The sequence below is a fragment of the Lampetra fluviatilis genome, chromosome 40, assembly GCF_964198595.1.
Source record: "Lampetra fluviatilis chromosome 40, kcLamFluv1.1, whole genome shotgun sequence".
NCBI classification, from domain to species: domain Eukaryota; kingdom Metazoa; phylum Chordata; class Hyperoartia; order Petromyzontiformes; family Petromyzontidae; genus Lampetra; species Lampetra fluviatilis.
In genome coordinates, this window is record NC_136314.1 from 1,280,971 (window position 1) to 1,300,151 (window position 19,181).

The 19,181-nt window shown below is 43.2% G+C and overlaps 1 protein-coding gene across 3 annotated transcripts in view; it reads left to right on the top strand.

Annotated features, from left to right (window-relative positions):
• The window catches only part of LOC144946109 (forkhead box protein P1-like), a 269,120-nt gene extending 250,364 nt beyond the window's left edge, over positions 1–18,756 (top strand). For all 3 annotated transcript variants that reach the window (XM_078874847.1, XM_078874848.1, XM_078874849.1), the window contains exons 14-17: positions 3,892–4,013; positions 4,411–4,480; positions 9,229–9,389; positions 15,339–18,756. In XM_078874847.1, the coding sequence (XP_078730973.1) occupies positions 3,892–4,013; positions 4,411–4,480; positions 9,229–9,389; positions 15,339–15,480 (495 nt within the window). In that variant the 3' untranslated portion in view covers positions 15,481–18,756. The remainder of the gene's footprint in view (positions 1–3,891; positions 4,014–4,410; positions 4,481–9,228; positions 9,390–15,338) is intronic.
• The last annotated feature ends 425 nt before the right edge of the window (positions 18,757–19,181 follow it).

Sequence of the window (19,181 nt, forward strand, 5' to 3'; positions counted from 1 at the left end):
AACTAGCAGTGGATTGAAAATGGATTGATAAGGTTCTGAAAAAAACGGTTTAAAAATGTCTATGTTTACAGGGTTTGTGTCTTTGTGCATTTCAAGAATGGAAATATCCATAAGTGTGGATGTATTTGTATTAATATGTACACGGGTTAAATGTTATCAACGGCAATGCATTAATTTATTTCAGTGTTTCATTTTTTGACATTTACAAAAAAATATATAAAGTTGTTGTACCGAAACTTGTTAGCCACAGTATATTAAACTATGCCAAAAATCAAAATTCAAATTTTTTTATAGATACTTTCTGGAGTTGACAGTACTGTGACATTAAAATTGACCCAGATGTATCATGTTTAAATTAACACAGTAAGCAAAATTACTTTTTTTCTTCTGCCTTGATAGATATCACCCCCTTTGGTATCTGTCAGCGGGTAGTAACGCGATTATTGGTCTCGGAGCTCATTTTCACTTCTCTATCAAGCATTCCTCCAGAAGTGATGGCTGGAACCATGCTCCTATTGCCTCTTTGTGACACATGCTTAACAGTTTCATCACCCAGCGCTCCACAAGCCGTGCCACTCCTTCAGAGGCCAAGGCGCCCACAGAGGGCCTCCACCTAATTAGATCCCTGCACACCAAAGTGGGGCCCTTTTTTTCTCTCAATAAATTAATGAATTAACAATCGACCCTTGTACGGCAGCCGCAGCCGATGCGTTTCATTCACGGCTCACCTTCGTCACATTTGCACCCACCTGTGCCCCCATTCGGGCAAAGGTAGCATGGAGGCCCATGCAGACCGGCGGGCGAGCGAGCGGGTGGCCCGGCTCCGTCGCAGTTTTTTTCGTGAGCGAAACGACGGCGAAACGCGAAGGGAAACGCAGAAAGTAGAGGGTTAATTTGGTGCAATTAATAGCGCACTGCCGTTTGGGGTTGGCATCTGAGAGGTCTCTGACACCGTAATTACGGCTGGATGGCGGGCGGGCTGAGTCCGCGCTGAGAGCGGATCGCCTTTGAGGCCCAATTAACGCAGGCGGGGGGGATTGCCTCGATCATTGCTGCAGGGCAATGTGAGAAACGCTGCCTTCCATCGTCCACCTTCTTGTTTTTGTTATAATGTATTTATGCGAGCACCATTGACCTTTTTTCGCCACTTAAAGCTGACGCTGCGACTGATCGCGGACCGCGGCTCTCGAAAGGGCGGAGTAACTTCAGCTGACGTGAAATTTGCATTTTTCAAAAAAAAAACAACTTAGGTTTTGTGGGGGTTGCAAATGGAAGGGTGGATGGAGCGCTTGGAACAGAATCAATTTAATGATGAAAAACAAGCGCAGGCGTTTAAACAATGAGGCACAATTACATGATGAGTGATTGATGTGCATTGATATAGTATTGGTATTACATTCTTGTTAATATGATTTTAGCACTTTAATGTTACTAGTTATTATAAATATGTAATAATATGCCTCCCGTTACATGTTATGTAATTTAATTGCATGTCATGTTAAGTCCCGTATGATAATGTGAATAACGCCCCAGCTACAACCATCTCATTATAAAAAGGAAAATAGCATATCCTGAAAAACATTGTAAATTAATAAGACAAATTATTTTTAAAACTTTTAATAACCGTTTAATTTAAACTCTCTCCATAAAAAAGCCATTTTTCACAAGTTTTCGTGTAATTATCGGACCCATTATTTAATGCAGTAAAAACAAAACGAAAAAATGTGGATCGCGAGCTTGAAAGGGATGGGAAATATAGTGCAATGCGTGTTTCTGTTAACCTGCAGCGCCTTTTGAAATCCGAAGAGCAATCTAAAGCTTGCGGATCAGGCCCCCCCCCCCCCCCATGCAAAAGCACGCGGCAATGTTTCGTCTGTGAGCACTTCATTAGTACTCTGAACGAGGACAGTGGACCTCGTGGCTAGGGGCCACGCACTCAAAAGCCGACCTCCGGTTATTTACGCAAATTGTAGGGCAACGTTTTTTTGTTTTGGCGTGGTTTGGCAGCCAAGAGAAATGAAACCGTGAAGACATTCAGAAGGGTTAAACTTTGCCAGTGTGGACCGGATGATAGGGGGGGTGGACGGGATGCAGTTTAGCATGCTTTATTAGGTAGCAGTTGTGGCCGCATACTCATAAGGCTGATGCGCTGTGCACCCTCCCCCACCGTCGCTCTCAACCCAACTCATTTGCATGGACATCGCCATATAGCAGAGCGCAGCCGCAGGCGAGCTGATCAATCAAGTCACCAGGACCTGGGTCAGGCACTATAACCACTCAGTCTTGCCTTTTTTTATTTCCTCGTTAGAGGATGCTAGCAGCCAAGGGTGGTCTGTCTCATGCAAATGTGTGCGCAGAAGTGCGGACATATATTTATTTATTTTCCCAAGTAACAAAAAAAACATTTGGAGACGTGTCTTATTTTGTCCACAACTTTGTCGAGTTCGATCATTTACTAAACAGCAACAACACCGAACATTGCGTAATAATCATGACGCGATTATGGGCTACAGCGGGAATTTGTTGGCGCTTTTCTTTCTTCCTTCAAATATTTTTTTCCCTTCTCCTCCTCCCTCCTCTCCGCGCTGCCGCAACCTCATTTACATTTCTGTTATGCATTATATGCTAATGAGACGGAGCTCTTTGGGTGTTCCGGGAAAAGGTCAGACTTTCTTTCCCTCTGGGCTGGACAGAAAGATGAAGCTCGCTATATTGAGTGCGACGCTAAGCTAAGCCCCGAGGCTGGATTACCAGCCGTTCTGAGCAGTTAGTGCGACATAATCGTAGCACGAGCCATTTTGCAAGCGTCGCAGATCAAAAATGGACCGCTGCCTCCCTCCACGCTTCTTACGGCCACAGATTTGGCGACGACACAACGTAAAGAGGGCAACATTGCGCAGATAAGGGAGTTCATTAGATAATTCCCTGCCTTTGCTTTTTTCGATGGCCTGCGTTGTCAGGTTGTATCGCAGGTTGTGTGCGTTCAGTGCAGCCAATCTCGGTTGTGTTTAGTGGAACGGGCAAGAACTCTGGAACGACGACGTTTGGGGGGAGAGATGGAGATGGGGGTGGGGGTGTTGCCTGGAAGGCATCTTGAGATTAAATAAAAAAAAATATTTTACCAGGTAAGGCCCACTGAGCTATACAGCTGTTTTTCAGAAGGGACCTGGCAACATGATATGAGGCACAAAAGCCACAAATGAAGTGAACAAAAAGAGTACTATTTTTTTATACCTACGTGACTTTACCGAAAGAACCAAAGAGTATGAAAAAGAGTACTTAAAAAAATTGCTTTCGTTTAAAAAATATGTTTGTATTAAAACACGTTACAAATGTAAGAATTACAAGCTGCTTATTGCATGTGCGTGGTTTGATTGTGAGTGTGATTAGTTAAGCTTAAAAACCAAATTAATAGAAATATGACCGACTATAAATGGTCATAAATAGCCTTTAATGGGTGTGTGCAAAGTATTTATATAAATTGTGTTAAATAGAAATAATTTCAATTCTGTTTCTGGATGATAAGGTGGATTAATCCTCTCTTTCTCTTCATAAACATGTATTTCATTACGTAATAAAATATTAAACGAAAAAAAAACAGCATGCTTCCGTTTGTCAATCCACTGCTGGAGGAAGGCCTGCCCACGTCGAGTCAATGATCACTGTGGTTGTGTTACCATATTTCACCGCACTATTCAGTGTGGTTTGGTACGATTATAACTCACCACTTATTTTAGCATTGGCCAGGAAGTAAACTCAGGTTGATAGTTTCCTAATACAGTTGTGCTAAAAACTGCACTACCCCTTCACGCCCAGTTTAATGTGCATTGAGAAGCAATTTCCAATATGCATGTTTCATCTTAATCAATGTTTTCTTAATGTGTCATTCAGAATGCTGTTCGGCACAACCTGAGTCTACACAAGTGCTTTGTTCGTGTGGAAAATGTAAAGGGAGCGGTGTGGACCGTGGATGAGATGGAATTCCAGAAAAGACGGCCACAGAAGATGACTGGGTATGGTGGACTACCACACACCATCGACACAATCAACTCGCGTCGGATTTATCTTCCATTGTCAATTCATGATCATCATCAGCCGTGATCTAATCCACTGCTGGATGAAGGCATCCCTGAACCTCTGCTATTTGGCACGATCCTGCAATGCAATAAACAATTTTGCACATGAACTGATATCATCACTCCATCTCCTCCGTAGACCCTTTGCTGTGTGGATTCCATTTCCTGGCTACCGCTCCGATATTATCCTTGACCATCGGCCAATATCCATTGTCATCTACCGCGACACTGCGTCAGCAGGCTGCGCCACAGTTGTTCGTGGAATTGAGTGTTTTTTTTAAATGAAATAATGATTGTTGTTTGTCCTTGTGTCTGTGACGTGCGTTGTGAACAGAAGTCCCTCACTAATCAAGAGCATGCAGACAAGTCTGGGATACGGTGCGGCCCTGAATGCAACACTACAGGTTTGTGTGTGCCGCCTTTGTGAAACGGTGATATTTATTAGCGATTTCAATAATAAATGATTTCGATAGACTCTCTCGCTCGCTGTCTTTCGTGGAATGTGAAGAGCGACCGACGAAACATTATAGCCGCACGTTGAGTCTGGTAATCCATTCAGTGGCATCAGAGGTTTCTTGATGTAAAGCTTCCATACCCGCTGTGTAAGCGTATAATAAGCAGTGGTCGGTGATGTGATGCATATATTGCGTATCACCACATTCACAACTGGGCGACTCTTTCATTCTACACTTGTAAAGGGAATAGCTGCACCTGCAGTGTGTTGTTTGGACACGATTACGCAGATACCCGTTGTTTGAATAGACTTATTGTGGCCATCAAAAATATCTACGCCTGATTGACCAGTGGTCATGCGTGTCTGTTCGTGGTGGCTATCTCTCCTGGGTGATTGGCCAGATCTTTATGCGTGCCTGACTCACTGCTGCCCGGCTACGTGACATCGCCACTCAAAAGGATTTTGAGTCTCACCGATTGGCCATCTCCCAGCAGTTTAAAGCATACCTCCCGCCAACATTGGTTGAGAAAAAAAATATACACATCGTGTTTATTTTAAACCGTGAGAGCATCTCAACCCAAATTCAGATAGCATTGTTTTTTAAATGTTTGTTACCATTTATCAGGAAGATTGCCGTGGTGTAGTTCATTCTCAAGACAGTGCAATTCCGGAGGTCTCTGGTTCAGTTCTATATCCCGGCGTGGCAGTTGAAACAACTTTGCGAGTTTATTCAATACCCCTCCCCCATCCATCGCCTCTGTCCACCCAGCAGCATAGATGGTTCCACCACAGTGAGTCGTTCGGCAGGTAGGAGTGTGGTGGTGGGGTCAAAAGTGTGAGTACATCCTCCACCGCTTTGGCGATGTCTGGCCAGTGAGAAGGCCAAATATTCTCAATGAGAGCTGCTCTAGAGCTTCTGCTAGTGGAGGCCCTTCCGCCAGCAGTGCCATGAGCAAGCAATTGCAGGGTTGCACCATTTACTTTGCTGGCCATTAGAGCCAATCGGATGTTTTAACAATTTTTTTTTTAAACACTCCACCAGTTGATCTTTAACAAGTCATCGTTGTGGATCGTTCCTTTGCTCTCCTCTTCAGTGCCCAGGAAGCGCTGGTACCTCAAGTGATTCATTAAAGGTTATTAATTCTGAGGCTGCGTTAAGCTAACAAATTATTATTGTCGTTATTATTAGAGTGTGAGCTATTTCTGTAAAATGTTACTCGGCAAAGCTCGACGTTTTGATAATGAACTCAACTGACGGGTGTTTTGCATGCCAGTGTGTCTCCATGTGTTTGTTGATGTGCAGCGCGGGGATCGGGAGCGCAACAGTTAGCGCTACGCTGCGCTACGAACCCGGATACCCGAGTTCGATTCTCGCTCACGGCCAACACCAGTGACGATTATCTGAACTGGTCATGGGCCTCCCCTAGGTCGACTCAGCTTGAAATGAGTACCTGGTGGGGTGTGTAAACATCGCCACTGGGGAGACAAAGGCGGTCGGGCATGGTGCTGGCCACCCGCCTCTTGTGTGCCGTGCTGGCCTTCATAGGGGCCCGCTAACAGCACTTGCCCCAACAGTCTGTTAAGGCTATACTGGGGGGGGTCTTTCTATTGTGTGTGTGTATGTATATGTTTAGAAGATGCAAGGAAGTGAAACATGGTTTTAAACGTAATGGAGACATGAAAAATGAGAATAGGTTTCATCGTTTGGTAATGGGGAAACATTTACATGCCAAATAAAGCATCGCTGTTCATAATACCGTATGAAACAATAGCGATGTAATAATACCGTGTGCATCTAAAATAGTCCACTTAACTTTCATTGAGTGTGCTATCCGATGTCTTTACAGGAGTGTTTTTATAACACCCAGTGCTCCAATCAAGCCATAATGAGGCAATGCATTGCCATCAATCTGAATGGGATTAAAACAACATTTGTTGCCTCATTCATGTTCCAACAACGCAGACAACGCAGGGCTTGTATTACAGTCGGCTGGATTTTTACCTTGAGAATGTTTTCGTGAAACAAATCATGTGGAAATTATTTCATCTAATGCGGGACATTTTTTTCATTTCGGGAAAAAATGTAACTGCAAGACACAGTTCCATGAATATTAATAATGTCCACGGTAATGAATTTGCATTACTGTTTTCGCTTATGGCAAATTATAAATTTTTAATCGCATTCAGCAATGGTCCACCGTAAGATGTGGCTGACGAAATGGTGATGGGTTTTTTCTTTGCCTCTTCATTTTGCTCTGGATTTTTTTCTTCCTCCCATCATACATTTTCAAATAGACACATGAATTGCCGAAAACAATATAGAATATATATTTTTCAAACAATAGCACAAGGCTGGGTAAATCTCCCGTTAGGGGAGGACGTTGGTTACTGGACGTTGATTTGGTCGTATTAACGCATCCGCGATGGCTTTTGTGTTGCTCGTACGGCACAGGCCGTTCTTCAGTAATCTGACCGTTAGCCGACATAATGCGCAAAGACAGCTGCTACTTATGAAAATGTCCTTGATTGAAGAGACGAGACTGCTATAAAATATGCATGCAGGGGAAAGCGCTCCGTTGAAAATTTCATGCAACTGGAGCACTTTTGATTAAACTAACAGCGAAAAAAAGTTTTTTTTTTACTGCTCACCCCCCCCCCACCCCCCCACCACATTCCACACCCGGGTCATCTCGTGCGTAGAATCGCGGCCTCTGGTGCCACAGTGGTTTCGGAGGAGTCGAAAATGTGGCACATGAGGCGGCATTTAACATCCCACATCAGGCCGTGTCATCATCACAGTTGTCATAATCATTGACTCGTCAGTTCGTTAAATTTAATCATTAAAACGGCCCGCGTTAACATCGTTTCTCGTCCGTGACGGGGGTATGAATGATTCCACTGGTTTTTCAACTTCATTTTCCCCAGCACACGGTCGTGCTAATCATATATTTAATAAGATAGTGCAGAAGAAAAAAATCACGCGGTTTGTTTAGCATTTAAAATGAACAGCTCACATGAATATCATTTGGACGATGGGAAATGCCAATGTTAGCTTTTTTATTATTATTTTGGTCTATTCCATGTGTCTGTTTGGGTTAGATAATGTAAACACTGGATGCGTTTATTCATTTGAGTGTTTACCCACTAGTCGTGAGATTTACCCACACTTTTTCGTCACTTTGATTAAGCCGAATAATTATCATTCGAAACGATTAACGCGCCTGGTTGTTAAGTTACCACAGCGTTTTTGATAATAATGGGAAGTCAATTACAAGTCGCGTGAGTTATTCGTGCTGGGAGACAATTTTTATTCCAATTTAAAATGCGGTAATGTGAATGATTGCAAATGCAGAGGTTAAAGTAATAATAATAATATTTTCAATAAAAGTTAATTTTAATAAAGCCAGATATATTTGACAAGCGGGAAGGTGTGTGGTAATTCATCATGAGAGCACGCGCGGCTTATTTGTGATATTGTCTTATTATATAAATGTGGATTCATCTTTGTTTAGAATTTTCCTCTCAAAATTATACGTTCCTGTGTAAGTATTAGATTCTTAAAGTTTTAGTCCTTCCTGCGCTTGGCAGCACACTGGGCAAGACTGCTTTCCATCTTCTGCCAACCAAACCCGCTTCATCCCGTGCTATTCAATTAAGTGACGAATCGTTCGTAATGTAATCTCTCCAAATTATATAGTGGGTCTGCTTCTTTCCCTGGTTCTGTTTTCCCGTTCTCAGTTCATTGCGGCAGTGGTAACACTTTTAGTTGAGGATCTGTGTTCGATTCCTGACTTGGACACCTTTCTGTGTCGAGGTTATAATTTCTCCCCCTGTTGTGCATGGATATCCTGTGGTTTCTCTAGTTTCCTTCCCTAGAAAAAAAGAAACATGCAACGTTAATGCTCTTGGCCAAATTGCCCATTGCTGCCATTGACCCAAACAGATCTCTCGGATTGGAAACATTTGCATCGTGACTCATTCTCCAAGACAATGTCTACATAAATACAGCAGCAGCTACATCGTAACGCTCTTTAACATTCGTAGTGCTGCAGTGGGGGAAAAAATATACATATACATACATTGCCGTTCACTTGGCACAACTATTGCGGCCCAATATTTACAGGCGGAGAGTTGTAGGAAATGATGGTGGGTGGGCTTATCTTCTGTTCCCTAACCCCTGGGACTTGGTCTCCCCGGGCCTAGGAACTGTAGCACCAGGTATGTCCGTACGTATGTTTAACTTGTTTTGCACCGTACGTAGCCAACCGTGCTAATCGAAGGTGCTGGGAAGGACCAAAAACGAAACTCTGTCTGCTTCACAGTGGAAGCTAAATATTCCATGATGGAGGCCATTTCTGGTGGCATAATGGTCCAAATTCAGGTTTGTTCAATTCCACTTCGATTTAATAAAATGGGGAAAACCATGTCGCAACATCTCCTCCCTATTGGCAGCCTAATGCTTATTTACACACTGGTCCTGTGTACACCTTATGCCGCACAGGGGCAGCTGTCACCGATGGGGGGAGGGGAGGGTCCCCCTCGGCTAAACTGCAGCAGGGCGTTGAAACGGTTGAGTCGAGACGTCAAGTGACATGAGCCTCGTTGAGTTCGCTCAAGCAGATCAAGCAAGCGGGTCGCTGCGAACGCAAGTCCTAATGCCCCACTCGCTCCTCCCTTCGGCCGGCTCCTCGAATGCAGGCGGCGCTCGCAGAGGCCAACCTTCCCCTGCTGGGCGGCTTCGGCAACTCCCTGGTGTCGGCGGCCGCCTTCATGGGCACTGCCCCCGAGGACCTCAACGGCCTCCTGGAGCACAGCAGCAACGGCAGCAACAGCCCCAGGCACTCGCCCTCCCATGTGCTGTGAGTGTGGATGCATTACCACCGCCTCCACCTACCCACCCACCCCTCCCCCCTCGGGCCTACACACAGGCTCGGTGAATCCTCCGCACTTTGGAGAGGCATTTGCACGTTCGTTGCCGTCGTCGTTGTCGTCAGCCATGGTCAATCCACTGCTGGATGGAGGCCTCTCCAAGCCGCCGCCACCACCTTTCGCAATCTTGCGGAGTAACGATCCGCCTTGTACTGGCACGCGAGATGCTTCATTGCTCCGTCTTCTAGGTGAATGTTCTCTACGGCGCGGCGATCCGTTCCTTGGCTGCCACTCCGTTATTATTCTTGACCACCAGCCATCATTCCATCCAGTGTTGTGCCCAGCCAAAGGAAACCTTACTTTCTGAACATTTTGAATGATTGTAGGAATCTGTATGTGTTCCATTCATATTCATTCCTTTTTCTATCTCTCGGTGTAATTCCAAGCGTGCATCTCTCCCTGCTCCTTTTGTGCAACATTCAGTTGTCTCTCCATACTTTTTATGAAGGTCAACATTTTTTAGCCATATCGTCATAGCAGGTAGATCACAGTATGTTCTTTTCATTGTGAAGTTAAGCTTTCCAAAAGCACTCACTCAAACATAACGAATGGATAAAAATGACTAAGCGCATGTACAGTAAGTGGGTTCCGGATTGCTTTTCAAAAGGCATGACAGTGAATTAAATCCGTTTAGCACTGGTTTCGTTTTTGTCGTTTCGAAAAGTTTTGGGCAACCCTTTGAAAATGTTTTCCGTCGGGTGAATCGGGAATTGTCAACGCAACTTTTTGTTTTTACTGAAATTGTATTGACATTGGATCGTGTTTATGAGAGTTATTTGTGACCGCCGTGTTATAGACAAACGTATTAACAGCTTCAAACTGAGTTGCAAAGTGTGAACTATCCCCACATTTGTCAATAATACTGTATTATAATGGAAGTGAGCTGATGTTTCGGGAAATGACCCTCCCTCAGAGCAGAGAGAAGGATCAGGAAGGTTACATTTATTTAGCCGGAGATCACTGTACATTGTGGGGATCCTGAGGAAACGGTAACATTTGAAGGACATTGACACATCTAAAGCCCCAGTTTGAATTGACATACGGGCATTTTTTTTCATGAAAAGCTCCCCTGTATTAAACACATCTTAGAACGTTGTTTTTACACTTTAAAGGCATTCACGCTTGCTTTCCGAGGTACTAATAATTAGAATAAACTCAGTTTTATCCGTGGCCTTCATTTATTGTGTGTGTGTAAAGAGAGAAAACTGGCAGAGATCAACACGGGATCTCTGATGGCTTCAGGGGGTTACAAAGGAAGGGGGACAATTTACATTGACGGTTTCCAGCCGGGGGAAAATTGCGAGCGCCTTCCAATTGCCGCTCGTTCTGTGGACGTCTGGATTGCCGCCCCCCCACCCCCCCGAGAGCCACTTCCCGCGAGGCTCCACGACTTGTCCCTCCCGGCTGTCTCCTTGGGGGGGGGGGGGCGCATCTCCCGTGTCCTTTTGCAAGCCGGTAACCGGTAACGCGCCGTTAACGCCGGCGCTGGGCATCCAACGCCTACATCGCAGAGCACGTAAATATGAACGTGACGGTGGCAAGGTGGCGAGATGTTAACTGCCTCGCCTGGTTCCATCTTGGCCCCGACGCCTGCTGTGCATTTGAACGTATTGACGGTACACCGGTGGCGTGCGGTATTTAAAAAAAAAAGGAAATTGTTGCAATGGTGATTTTTATTTTCCCCGCGATTCGCAAAACCTGGGTCGTCAGAAAATCTTGCGGGGTGGTGCGTCACAGTCAGTTCTCGTGATGGCAAAGCAGTCAGAAGGCGAATATCAGTGAAAATTTAGATTTCGTGCTGCTTAATGAGGACCAGTGTGTTATGCCGCACTGGTGTCCCGCCCATACGTCCATTTGGAGTTTGTGTGTTTCTTTCCCCGTGCATTTTTCTCCGGGTTCTCCAGATTTTCCCTCCACATGTAGAATCAACGTGCTTTTAGAGTACTTGGCTGCGAGAAATGTCCACGCGACGAGCCACTTCTTTGAGTTATCATTTGGTCATCTGTGACCAGGTCGCTTCTGAAAGAGAGCTATAGTACCATTGGAACCTCATTTGCCAGTAAAAAATATGATAATTCTTTTTTTACCCTTTTATCTGGCAACAAAACTGACACCTTTTTTACAAGGAGTCATGTTTGCATAGACCACAATACCTGCAGTCATAATGCAAACAAAAAACATAACTCTGATAATGTATGCACTATCCTTGAAGTTGATTGGTCCACACCCGAGACAGCTTTCCTTAGAGCCTAGTCTCACATGGTGTTGGACCAGATGACGCCAAAGGCGCACAAAGAGCTATAATAGCTCTAGTTTAGTGTTTTTTAGCACAGCAGTTGCAGCGCACGCCTTTTAACAATCGGTGTGGCTGCTTTTGTATCCTTTGCAAAGAAAATATAAATATATTTTGTTCCCAACTTCCTCCGCCCCCCCATCATATTATTTATCCGCCTCAGCTCCCACTTGCAAATGACTTTAACGGCTATTGGATTACCCCTCTTGGCACGAAGGCCCCCTAGGCTGGCTCCTGTCACCAGCCCCGTTTGTGTGCCACGCAAATAGCCTGACATATATACTCGCCCGTGCTCGCGCTCATAAACAGCGGCAACCTCAATTTGTCTGCAATTAAAGTGTACAGGTGTGTGAGTGCCTTGTTGTGTTAGAATAACCTGCCATCATTAACCCCGTTTTAAAACATCGGGCGGTCGCCTGAGTGGGTGGGGGAAGTGCTAGGCAGTATGGGGTAGCAAGAGCTGTAAAAATTTTTTTTTTATATAATAGTACTAATAAGTCGGTGTTGTTAATAATTAAGCTACTGAAATAATTATGATAATTTATTTGCTTATGCCTCATGAATTGTGCATTGTGTTGCTTAAAAACTAAAAAAATTGCAATGTATTTTGTAATCCGCCAGGACCTTGGCTCCGTCGTGTGCGAAATAATGCAGGAGCGTTGTTTCAAATGCTAGCAACTGGCAACTTATATTATTTATAACTCACTGATATGTGCGGCATTCATTGCTTTGACTTAATTAATGTGGCTTGTCAGATCACAATAATCTAGTCACATTTTACAGTTGACACTTCCCGGAGGATAAAGTAGCAGCAACTTAAAGTGTGAGCTATATTTATCTTGATACGTCTAAGCAACATACTGCAACCGCTCTTCCATAATCATTATAATAGCTGTCACAAGCCATAAACACTGTGCCAATCACACTAATGACTTCTAACGGATGATCCCAACATCCCTCAATTTCATAACTAAATTCAGTGTTGCAGAGCTGTGCATACCTCTGGAGGGTAAAACTCTGTACGTGTACGGGTGACTGAATCTTGCAGTGTTGTCATTAGTTTCAAAATCATAGAGGACCTCTTTAATGCTTTAATCAATGTGCTGTCATGCTAACTCAGACATCAGATGAGTCGTGTTTATATAATCTCGTGAATTAATTGGTAATTCATTCTTCTGTGCATTTCAATTCATGTAACAGCTCAGATTTGCTCATTTACTTTCGAGCTCGTCAAACAAGCTCAACATTCCTAGAATCGGGCGTCCGTGTGAGTGTGTACCACGTAAGAAGCAGTAGTGCAGCGGTGGTGTCGTGGTTAACGCGCTGTACTGCGAATCTAGCGACTCGGGTTCGATTCCCGCTCATGGCCAACACCGGTGACGATTATCGGAACCGGTCCTGGGCCTCCCCTAGGTTGACCCAGCCTCAAATGAGTATCTGGTGCGGTGTGTAAACATCGCCACTGGGGAGACAAAGGCAGCCGGATGTGGTGCTTGCCACCCATCCCCTCGTGTGCCGTGCCGGCCTTCTTAGGTGCTCGCGACAGCACTTGCCCCAGACAATCTGTTAAGGCTACACAGGGGATCTTTGGCTTTTTGAACCACATGAATGGTGATGGACATAGCAGCCCTACAAATACACGAGAAATAGCCCAAAATAACTTCAGTGAACGGACTTATAAATATCCCACACCTGCATCTAATACAAGCTTATAATGTAGGGCTTTCATTGCGGAGTTCACCGCTGGTTGTCACGGGGTGTTTTCCCTTCCCACTACAGTTCCCCTGCTGCCACCAGTGAATAATGACATAACAGCCTGTAGGTATAAACAACCTAGTGAAAACCCTGTCTTGTACGTGTCACCAAAACTCGACACATTCATCAATAATGCCACTGCCCTAAAAGGAAATATATACCCAATAAATATGGAAATAGCTGGTCCAACGTCGGGTCAACATTGGTTCCAAAAACGGTTCCAACCGTATGGTAATGTTAGTTCATCGTTGCATATTTACTGGGTATATAGTGTACCATATAATATGTGGCATATCCAGCTATGAAGCACGTAGAGAGGCCAGAGATAATGGGTGAATAATAGTTGAAGATTGCAGGATATACCCTGGGGTCCTGGTACAAGTAAAATTTTGAGAACGTTTCCCTGTATGTAACAATTGTGTGTCTGATATTGTTCGTGGTAACTTGATGCAAATTCCCGTAATTATTGGGTAAGTAAAAAAAAAACCTTTAAAGCAGAAAATTCTGAACATAATTCTTTTGACCAAAGGAATTGTCAACCATATTGATCATTACAGTGGGTGCAAGACGTGTTGTGTGCGTGCATGATCACACTCCTTACACACACCCACAATGCACATCATCTCTTTTGTTGCTATAAATATGACGCCATCTCATTTGCAACTGCACACGCACGCAAGCGCGCACACACGCACACGCGCAAGCACAGATATCTGTCACCTGACGCACTCCCTGCCGCGTCGGGCGATGTCTCGCCACTGGGTTCCGCTCCCTCGCCGCACACTGCCACGCCGCTAAAAGATGTTCATTAATCTGCGGCAGAAACAACATGCATCATCTCGTCCCAGGGAGCGGTGGTAGCGTGACACTGATTGATGGTCGGATCACCTTGTCAGGGCTTCCTCTGTCTCTGATGGGGCGACGAGCCCGGTCCGCGGCATGCTAATGAGGAGCGTGAGCCCTCTTGTCGCGGCGTGAACAATTTATTAGTTGTTGCCACTTGCCGATAGCGTCTGATAATAATAGCGCCGAGCACTGCCCCCGCGCTTCAAACGCCCCGGCCCATTTGGCGCCTTGGGAACGGCTCGCAATGCCGGATTCCCGGCGCAAGCGCTCGCTGGCTGCTTTGCGAGAAATATAACTCGCTCTTGTCGGTAGATATCAAGATACAGCAAATCTGGCTGTGACGGTCCCACCTGATGACGGAGACTTGTGTTGCCTCCGAAACGTCGTGATTTTTTATTATTTTATTTTTATTAATTTTAATTTCATTTTTTACCTACGTGACTTTACCGAAAGAACTAAGAGTATGAATCATTGCAGTCACGAAAGCTTCAAATATAGAATTAGATATTAAGAGTTTGTTTTGCGAGCTCGATGGACATTTAAACGAGCTCGAGGTGTGTCTATGAACTAAAAAAATAAAAATCGTGGTCTCGAGAAATCTTTGCCTATTCACACTTTAATGATGTTCATAGTGATAGACCCATTGTATATGCGAGTCAAATGAAAAACAATTGTTATCGATTTAATGTTTAGCGTTGTTCGTGAATAATCAGCGATGTTACTTTTATGGACACCCCGCATTCACATCTGTCTCATTAGTTATGTTGAGTAAAATCTGAATGGGTGGGGGGGAGTGGGAAAACATTTATTTTAACACGGGCTCTTTTCCATCCCCAACAAAACATATCACAACATTATTTTATTATCCCCCCCCCTCCCTCTCCCCCCAATTTGCATCAACTGCTAGAAATCACGCAGACTTTCCCGATGACCACGATTGCCCTCGTGTTAACAATAACACCAGCCCTCGCTTTTGTTTCAACAGACACTCCACGAACGTCAAGGAGGAGCCGTTGGATGAATGCGAAGGCCCCCTGTCACTGGTGGCGATGGGAAGCCAGAGCCCCGATCTGGAGGACGATAGGGATCTCGATGACGACCACAATCTCATGGTGGAGATGGAATGACGGCCTCGCGAAGGAGACTCCATGGGGGACGTCAAAGGGGGTGTGGACCCAAATCGAGTGCGTCCTCTGAACTGCGTTTCAAAAGAGCTGACGATACAGGGAAACGACATGCCATGATTCTGAGGACGTTGGTAAGATGCCAGCCTCTGTTGCGGTCACAACTTTAATGGTTTAATTTTTTATTTTAATACCGTTATTATTTCCTCTTGTTGATATTGTCATCGTTGTAAACGATGTGGGCATTTGTCGAACTCTTTAACTGAAGAATGAAGCATTTGCACATGTCAACAAAAATATAAAACATTTTGACTGTGAATATTCAAGAATATGGAGGAGGACGAAGAAGAAACCAATGTAAAGCAACCTCTGTGTAACGTTGGACGCGACTCCATTAAAATGATCAGAACTGGCTTTCAAACAAACTGTTGCAGACAGTTGAAACAACACGTATTTGTGCGGTAGTTCTTTTTATCAAGAAAAATGTGGACAGTTTATTGTGAGCAGCAAAGATGAAGGGAAATGGGGAAGGAAATAAAAACAAAAACCTTGTCAGTCGTTGACCTGAATTAGCAAAAAGAATGCTGGTGTTTTTTGTTTGAAAAGCTACTCTTTGCCTTGCTGATGAAATGAAAGAAATAATAATGCCAGCTTGCAGGCAGAAGAAAAAGTAACTTCCCACTGACCTTGTCTCAGAAGGTCTGACAAATGTATTTTTGTCATCAAATCCAACTAAATGGAACCAAATGGTTTTTGGCAGGTTTTGCCCGTGAATTTATCTGAGTGTCTTTATACCTCGGCAACCTTGCTCACCTCTCTCATGGAAAGGAGTCATTTGCTTTCAGTGCTGGAGCAGACCAAAGGTTTTCGTAGTGTTCCAAATTGTTTGTGGAAAATGAAAGGAAAGGAAATGTTAAAACAAAACGACAGAAAATACAAAAATGAAGAAACGAAATCCCCTCCCTCCTCCTCCTCCTCAACGGCAACCATCTAATCTGCTCCGTCAGAAGTTTCAACTCAATTCGATCGCTCGTGTGGGCGAATGCACGAAGAAGCCTCGGGAGTGGTTCGCTTTTCGTTTTGTTACATATTCAGAGCAACGTGAAAAAAGTTCTCCGAGTTTGGCCGGTGATGGTGAACAGAGACCTAAGGAATGTAAATAATAGCATCACGGTTATAATAACCCTTATAAATGTCACACACACACACAATAAGTTATGTTCGTTGGGACGTATTTCCTCCTCGGCGATGCCACTTGGCACGAAATGAAATGTATCGTCGTGAAACTTTTATTTGCGTGTTTTTTTTTTACGCGGTGAAGTGAAACGCTCCAAGGAGCGCACCGTCATCGGGAAACGGCGGCCGTGAGAAGCTCAACGTCGCCTCTACGTAAATTAGCCTGACCAATGCTCTTTTCCAAAAACCAAAATAAATGGTAAAACATGAACCTCCCTCGGAGCTGACCTCAACAAACCACCGGCGAAAGGTATTTTATTTCAAAATAGGTGCTTTGTAGTTATACTACCAGTGTAATCATTACTATTTATTTTAATTGCTTCCCTAATTTACCTATGGTGTTTTTTTTTAATTGCCAAAGATATTTTGTTTATGTTATTTTAATAATTTAGCCCAAAAAATAAACGAGAGGAACAAATGAACACGTGGATGATGAATTAATTCATAATGGGGCTGGGTATTTTGCCATCAAAAGTGTGTTGCCAGGCTTAATTGATGTTTCATTGAACCAAAGTTTTTATTCTTTAACATTATTTTCAGTGTTGAAAAGGCTACGACACAATGGATTGCAACACATGCTTTATTATTTTGAAACTACAGCACTATGAGATAGCCCCTCTATTTAAACACTAGACGTCATACCAATTGCACCAATGTTGCAGGCTCAGTGTAAAAAAAGAAAAGTATTACCTTTGTTGTATAAGCTTAAATCGAGACCACGTACTTTCTATATCATCCAAACCCTATAATCATCACCCTAACCCTCTTGAGCAAAACAAATCCTGAAATATATAAAAACAAATTGTGAAACGATGGTAATAATTTGATCAAGGTCACGATTCCAGTTTTTATTCAGTGGCCCAAGTGGTTTCTGCTCATTCCTCACGATTTAATACATTCTCAACGGTTATATTTTGTTTGTTTTTTGTGAGTACTGAAGGATGTGTTTAGGTGTTTCCGATTTAAATTGTAATTAGAATTTTTTAGTATTTGTCTGTGAAGCAGTGTGTACGAGGCTACAACCAGACATTGCCTGCCCAGAACACTTGCATTGAGTACATGATTGGGTATTCTAAAGGTGTGAGATGGGATACGTTCTTAGCACTTACAGATCTAAGCTTTTTTTAATGTCATTTCCTCAAAGGCATTCGCAAAAAAAAGTATAGAATCTTAGTGAAATTGTTTTAACAAAAAAAAGGAATCAAAAAGAAAAAAACTTATTTAAAAAAATGTATTTTTCAAGACAGGGACGCATCAAAAATTGTGTGCGATCAAACGAAGGCAGAGTGAAAACGTGCATCACAACTTTACGTGATTTTGTAAATATTACTACAGCCTCCCAAAAAAAACCTTACTCTTTAAATAACATCTCTTTTTTAGAATGCATACCTCAGACTAGATAAAACCTCTCTGAAATGAACTACCCTCACAGTTTTGCACTTAGCTGTAAAATACGTTGCATGAATTTTAGAGTATAAACGCCATTATCAGTAGCTTAATCATTGTTTGATGGTCGCTTTTTCATTGCTGTTTAAAACAGTGTGCTCAGATTTTGGTTCGTTATCCAGCAAATGTTTTTTTTGCTTTGAGCAAAAAAAAAGAGACGGTATTTTTTGTATTAACCTTTAAATGCTTGGCAGACATTGGTTGAATGCACGAGGGTTGAAACTGCGGATGGTTTAAACAAAACGAATTACAGAGATATAGAACAAAAACTAAATGCACCACCCGTCACCGTTTATGTCTACCACCGGGTATATGATTTTAAGAATTTTTGCAATCTTGATGTTTTCTTCTATAATGTTGTAGCATTAAAAAAAAACGATGAGAAAAATTACGAAAAAAATACAAATATATGCTTGGCATAATGTGCAGAAGCTTTGTATTTAATGTATTGCTTGTAGGGATGTACTTTGTGCGTTTTACGTGTTGTAGCAGGAAAAGAAATTCAGCGATTTTTTAAATGTTCTCCTTTCTTAATAAACAATGCTCTCGAAATCCTTGCTTGATTTTTAGACGAACATTTAGGTATTAAGTCATCATCATCGTCGTCGTCGTCACCGTCACTTAAGTTTGAATAGAGAGCTTTCTTTTATCCTCTCATAATAACAAAGATATTTTGGTGAATGTTTTTATTTCTTAATGCCACTGCCAAACACACTTTCGCCATTGTTCCAAAGGCACTTGCTGTCCAGTTAAGCAGCAGTGTGCTTTAAAATGAACATTTCATCACTACTTTTCAACAAATATTCCCCGGACCAATCAAATGAAGGGAATAGTGCATAATCACCAAGGATTATCTTCATATTTTTAAATGATGAATTTAACCTGTTCATTTTACTTTATTTTTTAAGTGCCAAGGAATGAGTAATAAAGTGGATGATCCTTCATTAACGTTTTGTGTATTGCGTTTATACGTAACGCACTGAATGTCGTTGAAATCCCATCATCCAAAAATCGCGTTGGTG